At 43.4% G+C, this 14,480-nt stretch overlaps 1 protein-coding gene across 1 annotated transcript; it reads right to left on the bottom strand.

Moving 5' to 3' along the window:
• Positions 1-4,550: 4,550 nt before the first annotated feature.
• Positions 4,551-8,613, bottom strand: LOC308466619 (tetraspanin-3-like). The gene is made up of 2 exons (XM_080987513.1): positions 8,477-8,613; positions 4,551-5,854 (listed from the first exon to the last, which is right to left on the bottom strand). The coding sequence occupies exon 2, from the start codon at positions 5,585-5,587 to the stop codon at positions 4,775-4,777; it is 813 nt and encodes a 270-aa protein (XP_080843639.1). The 5' UTR covers positions 5,588-5,854; positions 8,477-8,613; the 3' UTR covers positions 4,551-4,774.
• Between the last annotated feature and the right edge of the window lie 5,867 nt (positions 8,614-14,480).

Raw genomic sequence — 14,480 nt, forward strand, 5'->3', positions numbered from 1 at the left:
CTTCTGGCAGTGAGGGAACTGCCAGAAGGTCCTCGGAGCTGGACCTCTTATGCATTCACATCGAATCTTGCCTCTTTCTAAAATTTATTTATTGGTGTGTGTTTTTCTTTTTGTAACTCGAAATGAAAATCAATGGGTTTTCTCAGGACGGTGGAGGGCATGTGTGTTGTGTCCAGTTGCTGTAGTGGTGGCGACACTCACTGATAGGAATTGCTTGGGGTGGGGGTGGAAATGTGGTGTCTAGGAGGTTCGGGGAAGGAGTGAGGCATGTCCCTATTTTCATCTGAGGAATGTTGGAGGATATGCTCCTTTGGGTCGGCCTGCGCTGTCAGAGCATGGCCAGGAGAGCAACAGCAGTGCATCAGAGGGGACGGAGAAATGGTGCTGGGTCCTTATGAGAGAGCTGCTTTGCTCGCTGCTCTCCCTGGGATGCTGGCAGCCCAGCCTCTCAGCGACAGAGCCTGCTGTTTTTATTATGCACATCCGCAATGGAAACACACAGCAATAGAAATACATCATGCTGAATAAATTCATTCCAGAGGAATAAGTACTGATTTAGGGCCATCAATTGCTGGGAGAACATTTTGATTCCCTGATTAGGGTGGAGGATAATAATGGCTTTAAAATTTGCACAAAGGGAGGACAGTGGCTGCTGAAGCCATTAAGATATAGTTCCAGAATAGCAGTCATTTTTCACCGTCACTCTTCATAGACAGGGCTTCATCTTTCGTTTTTGTTTTATTATTTCCCCAAATCGAGTATTAATGAACACATTCCTTCTTGTCGGCCAAAGACAATTAATGGTGGCTGGAAGACTACTGATTCCTGGCAACTGACTTTCTTGTTTAGCTGCCAATGAGCTGTCAGCTTAGGTGAGGGAGAATGCAAAATAGGTATTCTGGTTTTGAATGTTCTGCAGTCCTCAGTCTTTCAGATGAATAATTTTAAAACGGGTCAAATTGAGGCCCTTAGTCTATCCAATCCAGTAAAATATTAGGCACATGAACAACTTGTAATGGAAAATGATATAAAAATTGCTTCGGTCTATGTACATTTAAAGCCTCACAATACCACTTTAAGCCATCATGGCTTCCCACAAAAAATTATGGGAGCTGTAGTTTCTTAAAGGTGCTGAAAGTTGTTAGGAGACTCCTGCCCCCCCCCCCAAAGCTAAAATTCCCTGAGTGGTTTACCAGTCATTCCCTCTTCCCAGGGAATTCTGGGAACTGTAACTCTGTGAGGTTAATAGGTCAACCTACCGGCAGGTGGTGCTGAGAATACATGTCTTGCCCCAGGCCCTGGCAACCCATGCTATGCCACTGCTGAGAGGGACTCTAAAAGGTTTTCACGCAGGAGTTTTCCAGCCTTGCCCTACCCCAAAGATGCCAGGGATTGAACCTAGAATCTTTTACATGCAAAAGAGATGTTCTACTACTGAGCCATGGTCCTTCTTCAGCTTGATTCTGGAAAAGACGGGGCAATACTTCTGCTCTCATTCAGTTTCTTGCTTCTGTAAATGAGCTGCCTAAGAGCAGGAAGCATTGCCACTCGCTTTCACTCTAGCAAGAGCACAAGTGAAGAAAAACATTTTAATGAAAAGCTGTGGTTTGGGTTGCATGTTTACATCTACTTAGTGGTTTTTAGGAGAAGGGGAAACAATAAGAGTTCAATTGTAACCCTGGAGGGCCAGATTAGAGCATTGTTTTGCTAGCTGCCTGGCTTCTTCTCAGTTTTCAAAAGATTTGTGTGTGTGCGTGTGGTTTTGAGCAAGAAATGATTAGAGTACATTTTCCCCCATCAGGCAACGAAAGCATCAAAGTCCCTTTAATTAACGTAGATACACAAACTTCATAAATTTAGCAGCACAGAAAGCAGAATTCTGGCTAATCTTCCTGGAAGGTGGCACATAAGCCTTGATAAGAAATTAACAGACTTTCAAGTGTAATAAGAGAATAAGGCAGACTGGCTGCAGTGCTACAGCTGTTGCTTGCTGTCATTGGGGGAGACACTGTTTGGCATGCTTTAAAAGATCAAGCAGTAGATGAAAAATCTCATAGAAGTGAACAATTCTCCCCAGTCACTCATGTGATTGGTTGCCACCCACACAAAGTCTTTTTAATTAAAAAAACACACCAAAACCCAGTATTTTAGAAATACATTAAATGAGCTACATGCATACACTCAAACTGTCCCTATTTACCAGGGACAGGAAAGTTGAATGGTACCTGCTTCTCTTCCTTGGTTTCCATTTCAGATTAGTGTCTAGGACAAGGGTGGAGACCCTGTGGCTCTCTCCAGATTTTGCTGGACTCCAACTTCCATCATCCCCAGGCAGAAGACTAATGACTAAGAATGATGGGAATTGTTGTCCATCAACATCTGGAAGATCATGGCTTCCCCATCCCTGCTGTCCACACAGGTGGGCAGCACAAGTAAGCAGGCCTAATTTTATGCAGGCCTTGGCCTAATTCCTACCCTCCAACATTTCTCTGATGAAAATAGGAACGTCCTATTCAACAACAACCACCTTATTATATATACCCCACCTGTCTGACTCGGTTAACCCAGCCACCCTGGGCAGCTTCCAACATATATAAAAACATAATAAAACATTACACATTTAAAAGCTTCCCTATACAGGGAAGCTGCCTTCAGGTGTCTTCTAAAAGTGGTGTAGTTACTTATCTCCTTGGCACTGGGACAGTGCCACACCACCAAGTCCTATTGCTGCTGGTAAGGGATTAGGTTTGCACCCTGAGACCTTCAGGAACAAGGTGATGCATTAGTGAAATAATGTTTATAGAAGGCTTGCCATCCTGGATGCAAAAATTGGGGAAATTGGGCAGTTATAAACACACAAGAAACGCACCCCTTTCTTCCATCTTCTTCACACTCAGTAGCTTTAGTTTTGCAAATGTTGGAATAAAGATTAACCAGAGGCTTGCAGCCCAAGCACTGCCCAGTTAGTTCCAATCAATTTATAAAATCCAGTTTCCATCCCACTCCTAGCTGCTTCTTCGCCCTCAGGATTGCCAGGAAACAACAGAAGCACTACTGAAAAGAATGACCTTTCACTGGGATATATTTATTAGATAGTAACCTAGCTTAGATAGGCTAGTTTTAGCCTTTGAATTTAAGGAATCCAGGATGCTTTGATACAGAAGGGATTCTCCTGCTGTTTCTCCTCTTCTCCCCCTTGAAACAACCACCACACAACCAGCCTTGCGAAAGGTAAAAATAACATTTACTCACCCCGAATACTTGTTGAAATGTAACAGAAGCAGCTTTATTCAGGCAGACTTAAAATAGTAATTCAGTTACAAAGACATACTTTAGTCTCACTTAAGATGGAGTCTGAGCATGTAGCTCAGACTCAGATGTCCTCACATTGTTCACTTGGTGAATAGATGAAGAGGTAGGGAAGACAGAGAGGATGTGCCCAGGCAGGTAGGACAATATATATGGCTATCCCCTCCTGCTGTCAGGGCCCAGTGGGAGTGTCTCTCACAGGTTTCTCTCTAGCAAACTTACAGGTAATTTCTGTGAGCTTCAAGTCCCATAATGTGCCTATCTAGCAAACATGAATACTTGGTTTGACTGCACTGACTGCATTCCACATCTTTCAGTACAACTGTCAGAGACCAGATTGAGGATTACAGCTCTGAAGAGGAATGGTGGAAACCTCCCCTTCTTCCTGGTCCTGACCAGGATGCTGAAGCTACTCGGGAACAGTGGAGCAGCATAGATTTAGAGAACAGGTTTGCAGAGGGACATAGTTCTGAAAACAACAGCTGGGCAGAGCTGAGTGGGAAACAGCTAGAAGCAGCAGAACAGGAAGAGAGAGAGATAACTGACTCCCCTTCGCTTGAGAGTGCCCAGCCTCTCTCTCCCAAGGCAAGGAGGTTGCTATGCAGAAGGCTCAGTGGTTGAGAGATCAGGTTGCAAGAAGGGGAAGTGACGATGACTCTGGGAAGGAGGTGGAAAACTTAATTGGGAGCACCTTCGCTCCAAGAAGGGCTGCTGTGTTCTTTTGCTGTTATCATTAAACACTCTTAAAATGGTAAGGGACTCTAATTGCTTTCTTCTGCCAATGCACAGCCAAAGTGGGGGCAGAAGCCATTTCTCTGAAGCCTGACAACTCTTAAAGGCACAGCAGTCATATATCTCGGAACACTAAGCTCCCAGGCCTGCAGCCTTGAGCCCTCCAAACCACCCTTGTCAGACCCCCTTTCATTCTTTTCTCATCCTTCCTTTCTACAGTGCCCTTTCTAGCATAATTCCCTTTCTTTCACTTAATCTTTCTTTTATGTACCTACTCTCCACTGCAGACCTTCTTCTCTTAAGTTTCTCTACCTGATGGGACCTCTTTCCAGACCTTGGTCTGTGTGAGGTTTAATGACCGACAGAAATTTTTTCTTTCCCTCGCTAAAGCTGGACTGCCAACATTCAGACAGCTCTACTTCCAGAGCAGTGGAAGAGTTTGCAACTGTACAATCAGTATCAAAGGCAATCAGTATCAAAATATTCACTGTCACACATGCAATGCTAGAAAAATTGCCCACAGTCCAAAGTTTTCAGATGCATTCATTTATTTAGTATTAGTCAGAGAGAGAGAGAGAGAGAGAGAGAGAGGGAGAGAGAGAGAAGAATCTGGCATCTATATACCAAGAGGAGTTTTTAGTCTCATATTTCCCAGTTTTACAAAGGCCATCTCAAGATTTGAGAGCAGTGCACAATAACTTCAGGTAAGATGGAAAGGGACTAGTTTTGTTGCTTATGAGAAAGCAGCAGAATCAAGAATTTGGAAGTCTTGGAATGGCTGTTCCTTCATAAGTATTCCATTGCTAAGAGCAGCCAGCATCTCCAACCAAACCACCACCATACAACACCAAGCCATATATCCCATAACAAAATGCAGCCTCCCTTCCAGTTTCTGAAGACAGCCTTCCTTAAACAGCTTCTCCGGCTGGCTTACGTCACCCTTGCAGTCCAAATAAGCCTCTTTGCAACAGCTTTCGGGGGCAAAGACATGCCCAGCTTGGAGATGAGTTGGCAGCGCTGCCGTCCAGTCAGTGTAGTTGTTGATTCCGCAGCACTTCAGCTGCTTATGGATTACATCAACAGCCCTGTTGCTACGGTAATGTGGAGCAGTTCTGTTGTATTGGCGAAAGAAGTGGTCCATGCTGTTTTTCAGTTGATGGCCCGCTTTGACACAGTAGACATGGGTCATGATGGTTGAGGATGCCTCTAGGCAGAGAAGGACCAACAGAAAGTACATCAAAGTCCCCTGGTGATGGCGAGAGTTCTTTACTGGGGCACATATAGCCAAAGCACCGGTGGGGACCAGCAGAAGAGCAGCCATGATGGCCAGCCAGCCTGGCACAAGGAAGAATCTGTTCTGAAAGAAGACTCCGTAGCTTCTGTAGGTGAGGATTACAAACGCACCACCAAGGACTAAAGCCACAACAGCTCCCCAGAGAAGGAAGCCAAGGAGAGTCAAAACAACTTTAGCTAAGGCTCTGCTCCAGGACTCTGTTATGCACATTAAGGAAGGGTTAAAGCTGGGATTGAGCTGTACCCGCTTCATTTTTGGAAGCAATCTTCTCTATAGCCGCTCAAAATCTCAGTCTCACATTCTGTGGAGGTCTCTCCATATTTCTGGGCAGGTGATATGGAGGGCCTATCCCAAACCCCTGGTTAATTAGCAAGCAGCAAGCCCTAGGGCTGATAGCTCTGCATGGCCCTCATTCTGGAAAAATATATGGTCCAGTGCCAATTTAAATAGGTATCAGGAGTTTTCTTATATCAGGTCAGATTATTTGGCTGTTGCAGGAACCAGGGTCATCTCACCTCCCTGCAGATAAATCAGAATGAATGCTCCTTAAATAGCCAACACTAAGTAATCTCCCTGCAATCAAAGCAGGATAAAATGCATAATAAACAGGTCATCTGGAAGTGTGCTTTTGGAGGTTGATTGTGTGTTGTGTGAACAAATCCTTTTTATTTGTCTCAACAAGCTGTTGCCTTGACAGGAGAACCTTTCATCTTGTACCACGAAGAAGCTATTGTTGTCAGCTGAAACATGCTGGGCGTGCTATTGTTTTACAAGGACTGTTATTTGATTTGATTTTTTAAAAAGAACATTTTTCCAATGCTATTTTGAGGCTTTGCCTCTTCTTTTGTTTCCTTTTCTTGGTCTTAAAATCCAGCACCTGCCAATTTTAAGGGATAACCTTAATCTTTGCTCTCCATTCCCCACCCTACTGTGACTGTGTTCCTAAACCCACTTACCTGGAAGCAAGCGTTCTTGAATTCAATGAGACCTCCTTTCAAATAGATGCATATAGGATTGTGCTCTTGGTGGGCAGAGGGTTGGAAGTGGCTACTGTGGGATGGAATCCACTGAGAACAGTCAAGTACAACATTCCTTTTTTTCCTAGAGTGGACATGCAAGGGAATGTTTGGTCCAGCCAGTCAAAAACTTTCTGTTCCTCCTGGCCTGGAGCATCCTTTCTTGCATGTGACTAGTGGGTGGGCATGACTTTTCCACACCTGGTAAAAGGACAAGGCATGCTGCTACTCTCCCTCTTTTTCATCTTCCTTTCGTCCTGTGAACTTCCCGAACTGCTAACTGCAGTCACTAGGTCAACCCACATATGAGGTAAACCTGTTTGCATATGCTTGTAACTTTAAGCCTTAAGCCTGCCTTCAGGGATCACACTGTGCTGTGCCTGATCATGAGTAAACTTTCTTTTTATTGCTTATGAATAAGACTGTGGTGCCTTTATTCTTTTAGGAGGGATTCAAGGGGTCTTACCAGGAAAATATCAGAACACATTTCAATCTGGACAAGCCAGATTGAATTGCGTATTGTCTTAAGAAACTCACATGAGTTTGCAACTAGTTTTCTGCTGTGTAAAGAGGAATGCACCCTGCTAAGTAAAGGAACTTGATAGCACAAGTTAGGAAGGGTATAAATAAACAATATATCCACTTCTGCCACCCTGAACATTCCCATAGCTACCTTCTACCAGGTTAGGCTATTTGGTTTTGTAGCCCTGTATTGTCTACTCTGACTGACAGTGGTTCTCTGGGTTCTTCTGGCAAGGAGGCTCTTTCTGTCATGAGACAAAGGTTCTTGAGAGCAGAAGCAGTAAGGACTACAAGGACTACACAATCATTCAAGCCTGCTAACTGCTAACTGCTAAGTGACTCGCGACTCATCTTGAGCGATGACTCATTCTCCCTATAAAAGTAGCCAATGTCTCTCTGTGTGTCTCAGCCAGTGTGTGTGTTGTGTTGTTGCAGACAAGAGTGGCTCCAGGACTCTAGTAAATCAGTAACTAAGACTGTGCCTCTGTGAAGAGTCAGATAGCTGCTAGGAGCACTCTGTGTATGCTCTTTAACTATGCTGTTTATGAACAACTTTATTTTCTTCAGTTTCATTCTGTTTATGAAGACTCTGCTTTGATTGATTTACCACTGCATGACACATTCCCCATATCTGCTCCCTGCTCCTTTCTAACTGGAGATGCCAGGTTCATTGGAGCTGGAGCCTTCCACATACAAAGCCACAGTTGGTCCCTCCTCCTGCCCTAACCTCAATGCTGATTTCTAGCAGATGTGCAAGTAATTGCAGAATGAGGGCCATACCTATGAAGCAACTTTTTGGTGGAATCCTCACATTTGCAGCTTTGGCTAACTGCAGTGTTTGTGATCCGCCAAGGTGAAATTAGTGCAACGGGTGTTTGATAAACCTCCCATTTTAATCCTGACTGGTAAGATTGCCAACTGATCAGGAAAAGGAATCTTCTTACCCAGCTCTTTTGCCTGAAACAGGAGTTTGCTGTGCAGAAATCAGCAAGCCAAGCTTTTCAAAGCACAGGGCTAAACTTTCTCATCTACAGATATCTGTTCATCAAGCAGCAGTTAAAAGCTGAATGACAAAAATGGATGAAAAGTTGGCAGCTCTGCAGGACAGTCACAGTAGGCTGTCAAACACCTGGCTGATAGATAATGTGTTTCTTTCTCTTTTTCTGACGCCCAATAGTTTTGACAATAGCAAGTAAAATCACTAGATTTTATAAATATATCTCATCTATCTGTAGTAGCTGGCCTTGTGCTGTGCTGCTTCAATGTTTCTCCTCTGTAAGAGATTTAGCATTAATTGACAGATTATAGGAGCCTTCCTGGATCAGGCCAAAGGCTCATCTAGTTGAGCATCCTGTTTTCACGAGGGCTAGCTAGATGCCCATAGGAACCCCATTAGCAGAACCTGAGTGCAAAGGTCCTTTTCTTCACCTGCAGTTCCAGAAACAGGTAATCAAAGGATGCTGTTTCCAACAATGGAGGTACAATATAGCTATCATGACCAGCCCTTACCCCTCCAAGCTCTCCCGTTTACCATTTTACATTAAAGCCACTGTTTGGTAGTGACTACAGCCAAGCCACATTTTCTGAACTGGGAATGACTGACCAGGAATGGGAGCTTGGGGTCGTAGTGGGATGCTTGATGGCGATGTCGTCCCACGGTGCAGCGGCTGTGGAAAAGGCAGATTCCATGCTAGGAATAATTGGGAAACGAAATGAAAATAAAACTGCTGATGTCATAAAGCCATTGTACAAATCTGTGATGCGACTGAATCTGGAATTCTTTGTATGGTTCTGGTCTGGAGGTGTTGGAATAGATTCAGAAAAAGGCAATGGAAATGATAAAGAGGATGGAGCGACTTTCCTACAAGGAAATGTTACAGCTTTTAGGATTTTTGAGTTTAGAGAAAAGGTGAATAAGATGTGTTAAGACAGAAGTATACACATTTATGCCTGGCTTGGGGAATGCAGATAGAGGAAAGTCCCCCCCCCCCTCCATAACATTAGAACCTGAGGACATTCAATGAAGCTGACTGTTGGAAGATTCAGTGCAGATAAAAGAAAATACTTCTTTATGCAGCACATTGTTAAACTATGGAACTCCCTCCCATAGAAGGCAGTGATAATAATAATAATAAAATTTTATTTATACCCCACCCTCCCTGGCCAGAGCTGGGCTCAGGGTGGCTAACACCAGTAAAATTACAATTAAAAAATAAAATAAAAAACTAAACCAATTTAAAATACAGCTTAAAATATAATTTAAAATGCAGCCTCATTTTAATAGTAGCCCATAGATCAAAACCATAAGGGGAGGGAAACATAAGGGGCAGACTGAGTCCAAACCAAAGGCCAGGCGGAACAGCTCTGTCTTGCAGGCCCTGCGGAAAGATGTCAAGTCCTGCAGGGCCCTAGTCTCTTGTGACAGAGCGTTCCACCAAGATGGGGCCAGTACTGAAAAGGCCCTGGCCCTAGTTGAGACCAATCTAACCACCTTGTGACCTGGTGTTGTCATTTGTGGACCTTAAGGTCCTCCGTGGGGCATACCAGGAGAGGCGGTCCCGTAGGTACATGGGTCCTAGGCCGCAACTTGAATTATTTTAAACCAACAAACCAACTTGAATTACTTTAAAAGAGGACCAGACAAATTCATGATGGCTATGTTCTGTCTCCACTGCCAGAGGCACTATGCCTCTAAATACCAGTTGTTGTGACTTTCAGGTGGGCAAAGTGCTGTTGATCTCATGCCCTGCTTGTGTGCTTCCCAGAGGTATCTGGTTGGCCACTGTGAAAAGAGGATGCTTGATTAGAGGAGCCATTGGCCTGATCTTGCAGGCTCTTTTTACATTCCATAGTTAAGCCTCTGGGCAAGGACCAAGGTTCACACATTACACTAAGCTGTAGTTTAATACACTGTGGTTTAGCGTAATATGTGAACCAGGCCATCTTGCAGGCTAGGATGAAAGTCTTGATCCAGTTTGTGTCCCTTGTACATGAGTAGATCAGCAAGTCCATTCCATCTCAAGTCTGTGCTGATTTTTTAAAGGAAAATTCCCAAAGCTCCTTCCTTCAGCTTTCTCCCACTGATGCTATGACCCAGTGACAGCAGAATGATGCAGAAAAAACCTCCAAGTCTATTGGCAAGTGTACTGTATGGGTTTTTTTATATAGTATTATTGTTGACTCCACATGAAAAGGCTCCATTGCTGCTGCTTTCTTTTCTATTTTCCCTCTTCCCTCTCTGCTCATAAAACTTAATGAGATATTAACATTTGAATTACAATCCTCTTTATTGTTAGCTCTTTCTGCAAGCTTTGAAAGGCATTTGAAGCCTGAAAGGAGCAACGCAGCACCTCGAGGCTGTTCCACTGTGGGCACTTGCCGTTGTCTCTCCCTGAATAGGCACGAGAGAATTTCAGCCATTATAGAGGCCTAAAGGCTGCAGTCTGTCTCAATATTTCCCAGTGTGTGATTTCTCATTCTGTTCAGTCTGACTCTTTGGACCTTGTAAAAGCAGGTGTTGGGGAAATGCGTATCGGTCTCCCACTGTTTACCATCCCAATACTCTTTTGAGTTTTCATTATTTCCATGTGTGCTTTTCACAGAAGGGGGTGAGAAGGAAGAACTTCTGGAGAACCTTTGGCCCTCCAAGTGTTGCTGAAAGGCCATTGGCCACACTTGCTGGGGCTGATTCTGCAAGCAACAACTGGAGAGCCAAAATGTTCCTCATATCTGCTTAGCAAGGAAAAACCCAGTTATAGGTCTGTACAATTCGATCCAGGAAATGGATTTCATTGGGAATGTTGGGCTCAGTCTGGGTACCAGAAAGTAGGAGTGATTGGAGAATACTAAACTAGCAAGTATGATGCAGTATTTGTTTATTGCAGTTATGTTCCACTTGGGAATCTGTTGCCAATGCTAAGAAAGTGTATCTTCGGTTACCCCAACACCTTTCTGTTCAGGGTACGTTATGCAGCTATGTAGTAAATATCTGTATGGCATTAAAGCCTAGAGGCCTCAGCTGACATCGCCTCTCGTTTCAGTTAGCTATGGGTGCATACATCCATAGGGTGAGACAGTTCCTGCCCCAGTGCATTCCAAAGGACACAGCGGTTGGGGAAAGTGAAGCGTCGACACTGAGGGTCCTAAAATTTGCCACTCTGAATTAGGCTGTTTGTTGTGAAAGAGGTATTTTAAGGACAAAATCCTGGGGGAAATGTATGGTAAATAATTTAAAGCAGTCTCTGCCAAGATGACCCTCAGGGTCCCTTCCAACCTTACAATTCTATGATTCAAATAGAGAGTGATGCAATGAAGATATAATTATATACAGTACCTTGAAATTATACACATATCTGAGAGACATCCTTACAGATATGAGTGAATACTGCCCCCTCCATCACACACCATCACTTTAAAATGTTTTTTAGTTCTCTTAACATCCCTAAGAAGTTTCTCCTTTGAAGTGTGCCTCAGAATTCCACTTTACAAATACATAAAGCTCCCTTGAACTTTTCCTCAGGATTCTTCGTATTTCATCCAAGAAAGGTCATGAAACCACTGAATTCACATCCAAATTTCACATTCAGTGCTGTTCGGGGAAACCTGTGTTGAATCAGGACTGAACCAAGACATTTTTCTGCCCAAGATGGAGCAGGAAGCTGTTCTCCCTGCCCTTTAGTAAAGCTGCGAAGTATCCATTACTGAGGCATCTAAGGCAGAAAGTCCAACAAGCACCTCGCCCAAGAGTTGAAAATACAATAATACAAAATTCAGTTATTAACTTTTTGCTGCCTGAGGTAACTGCCTCTCACTGCCTAATGGTTGGGACACTCCCCCTATTGTAAGAAATGTAGCTTTTCCTTAGCCAAACTCTTTTCACTTCCTTCAGGTAATTTTGCCTCAGACAATTGCTTTAGGTGACATTTGGTGTCAATTCTAATTCTGGCAGTGTATCTACCACACACTCAAAGCACACGCATCACCAAAGAACGATGGTAACTATAGTTTACCATTCACAGAGCTGCAATTCCCAGCACCCTTAGCAAACTACAGGATTTGTAGTGTGAGGGGGGTTTTTTGGGGGGAGGTGCTTTGAATGGTGTACAAAGCCTGCATATTCAGCCCTTACAACCACTTAAGGTTTCTTTCCTCCCATACTCATTTTTTTTTGTGCAAACTTAGAATCTCAAAGGTCTATGGATCAACTTTCTCAGTTGAAGCTCTCAAGCCATGCAACATTCTTCCCTAGCTGCATTTCAGAAGCATTTTAAGACGCCACCATTCCTTTTGGATGTGTTCTCAGTGCTGTGGGAGAGGGGAAGTTTGCTTTTCTTGTCAATAAATTTTGGAAGGATGCATATTGTTTATGTCATAAGATTTTTATGGTTCCATCTTAATGTATTAGGTATTTGTTTGGGGGTGTCTTTTTTTTTTTTTTGCACCATCTTGAGCTAATAGATAAGGGGGTATAAAAATCAAGGGGGAAAATTAAATTAGAATAGCCTCAACAGTTTCTTTTCCTGTGACAGATCCGTCTAACATGATGAATGTTGTCCTGTTTTCTCTGGGGTTGTTTCTGCATATGAAATGATGGGGGCTGAAATTCAAATGCAAATGTAATCGCTAATACAGCTTAGATAAAATACTTTCTGATATATTGCTGAAAGCATAATCCCTCATGTTAATAAAATAGCTAGCACACTTTTTTGCATTATTTTTGTACCCGTTGAAGATTAATAATGAAGTGTTCTGATGGGAGAAAGAGGGTCAGATAGGTCCATCACCACAAAGTACATTGGATTTGTGGCACACTTGGCCTTAGTAAATGCATGCGAGAGATATTCAGGTTGACATCTGGACTGACATCAAGCTGGTTTCAACCTTATCTCATAAGACGTGAATACCACCTCAGAGAACTAAGAGGAAATGTCACAACATCTTGATGGGACAGGAATATAGAATTTAAGACAGCCAGTTGGGCTTTCATCAGTACCAAACCTTTTGCAGAGACTCTGTTTACCACAAAAAGCCAGCTAATCCTTATGGAGAGACAAGTCATGCAATTCCACCCAGCAGAAGTGTGTGAGCTGCAGTTGTCAATGAATTTAGTACAGTCGTACCTTGGAAGTCGAACAGAATCCATTCCGGAAGTTCGTTCGACTTCCAAAAATTTTGAAAACAAAAGCATGGCTTCTGATTGGCTGCAGCAAGCTCCTGCAGCCAAGCGGAAGCTGTGGAAGCCCCGTTGGACATTCGGCTTCCAAAAATAGTTCGCAAAGTAGAACACTCACTTCCAAGTTTCGATCGTTCGGGAGCCAAAACGTTTGAGAACTAAGCTGTTCGAAAACCAAGATACGACTGTATTTATATTTTAATGCAAGGGTCAGTAACCTTGGCCCATCTAGATGTTGTTCAATTGCAACAGCCGCTTTGAGACTCCTTAGGGTAGTGATAAAGCTGGATATCAAATCCAAACTCCTCCTCCTCCTCCTGCCATTAAAATGGAGTCCTAGAAATCATCTAAGTTTCCTGATTATAGAGGAAGTAAAGGTAAAGGGACCCCTGACCGTTAGGTCCAGTCATGGATGACTCTGGGGTTGCGGCACTCATCTCACTTTACTGGCCAAGGGAGCCGGTTAAAGCTTCCGGGTCATGTGGCCAGCATGACTAAGCCACTTCTGGCAAACCAGAGCAGTGCACGGAAACACCGTTTAGCTCTCCGCCGCAGCGGTACCTATTTATCTACTTGCACTGCATGCTTTCGAACTGCTAGGTTGGCAGGAGCAGGGACCGAGCAACAGGAGCTCACCCCGTTGCGGGGATTCGAACTGCTGACCTTCTGATTGGCAAGCCCTAGGCTCTGTGGTTTAACCCACAGAACTTCATAAAATTATAGCACAGGAAAACATATGTGGAACACTTGCACTAGGACAAACTCTCAAATGTCAAGGCTGTATTGGAAATCAACTGAACCCAGCCATTGCTCTCCTGTATCAAGGAACATTTAATGAGGATAATACCTAGCTTCTCTATAATTGCTGTTACGTGGTAGACCAAGGTACAGAAGTGAGCAAACCCCATTCTAATTAAGGACTAAAAGTGTGTATTTAATGCAGCCAGTTGCTTTTTCTAAACCAAGTGGCAAGAGAAAAATTAGCCATAAACACAAAGCTTGTTTCCAGAATAGCAGTATTTTTCAGGAGTGGTTCAGTGCATACCAGAAATTTAGGTTTGCACAACTGAAGCAGAGTAAAGTGTTCTGGCTGTCTGGCAAAACAAATCCACTTAAAAAAATAAATAACAGCCCCTTGAACTTCTTGCTATTAGGAAAGTGATGGTAAAAGCACTGAGAAGTCTGGGATGAATGGGTAGCTGTATAACCACTGTGCAGGCAAAAAAAAAAAAAAAAAAAGAATTCAGGATGAATGCTCATTGTCATAAAACCTCTGTGCAAACAAATCAGAATGAAATAATAAAGATCAGATACATTCTCACCTCCATGTTCAATAAACAGTTTTTTTCTGAAGGAGTCCAATGACTTTGTGCTGGCTGAGGTAGAGGAACGAGTGATGCCCAGATGCAACAGTGAGAAAAAATAGAGTGTGAAT

The sequence above is a fragment of the Podarcis pityusensis genome (genome assembly GCF_964106645.2).
Source record: "Podarcis pityusensis genome assembly, chromosome: 17".
In the NCBI taxonomy this organism is placed as follows: Eukaryota; Metazoa; Chordata; class Lepidosauria; order Squamata; family Lacertidae; genus Podarcis; species Podarcis pityusensis.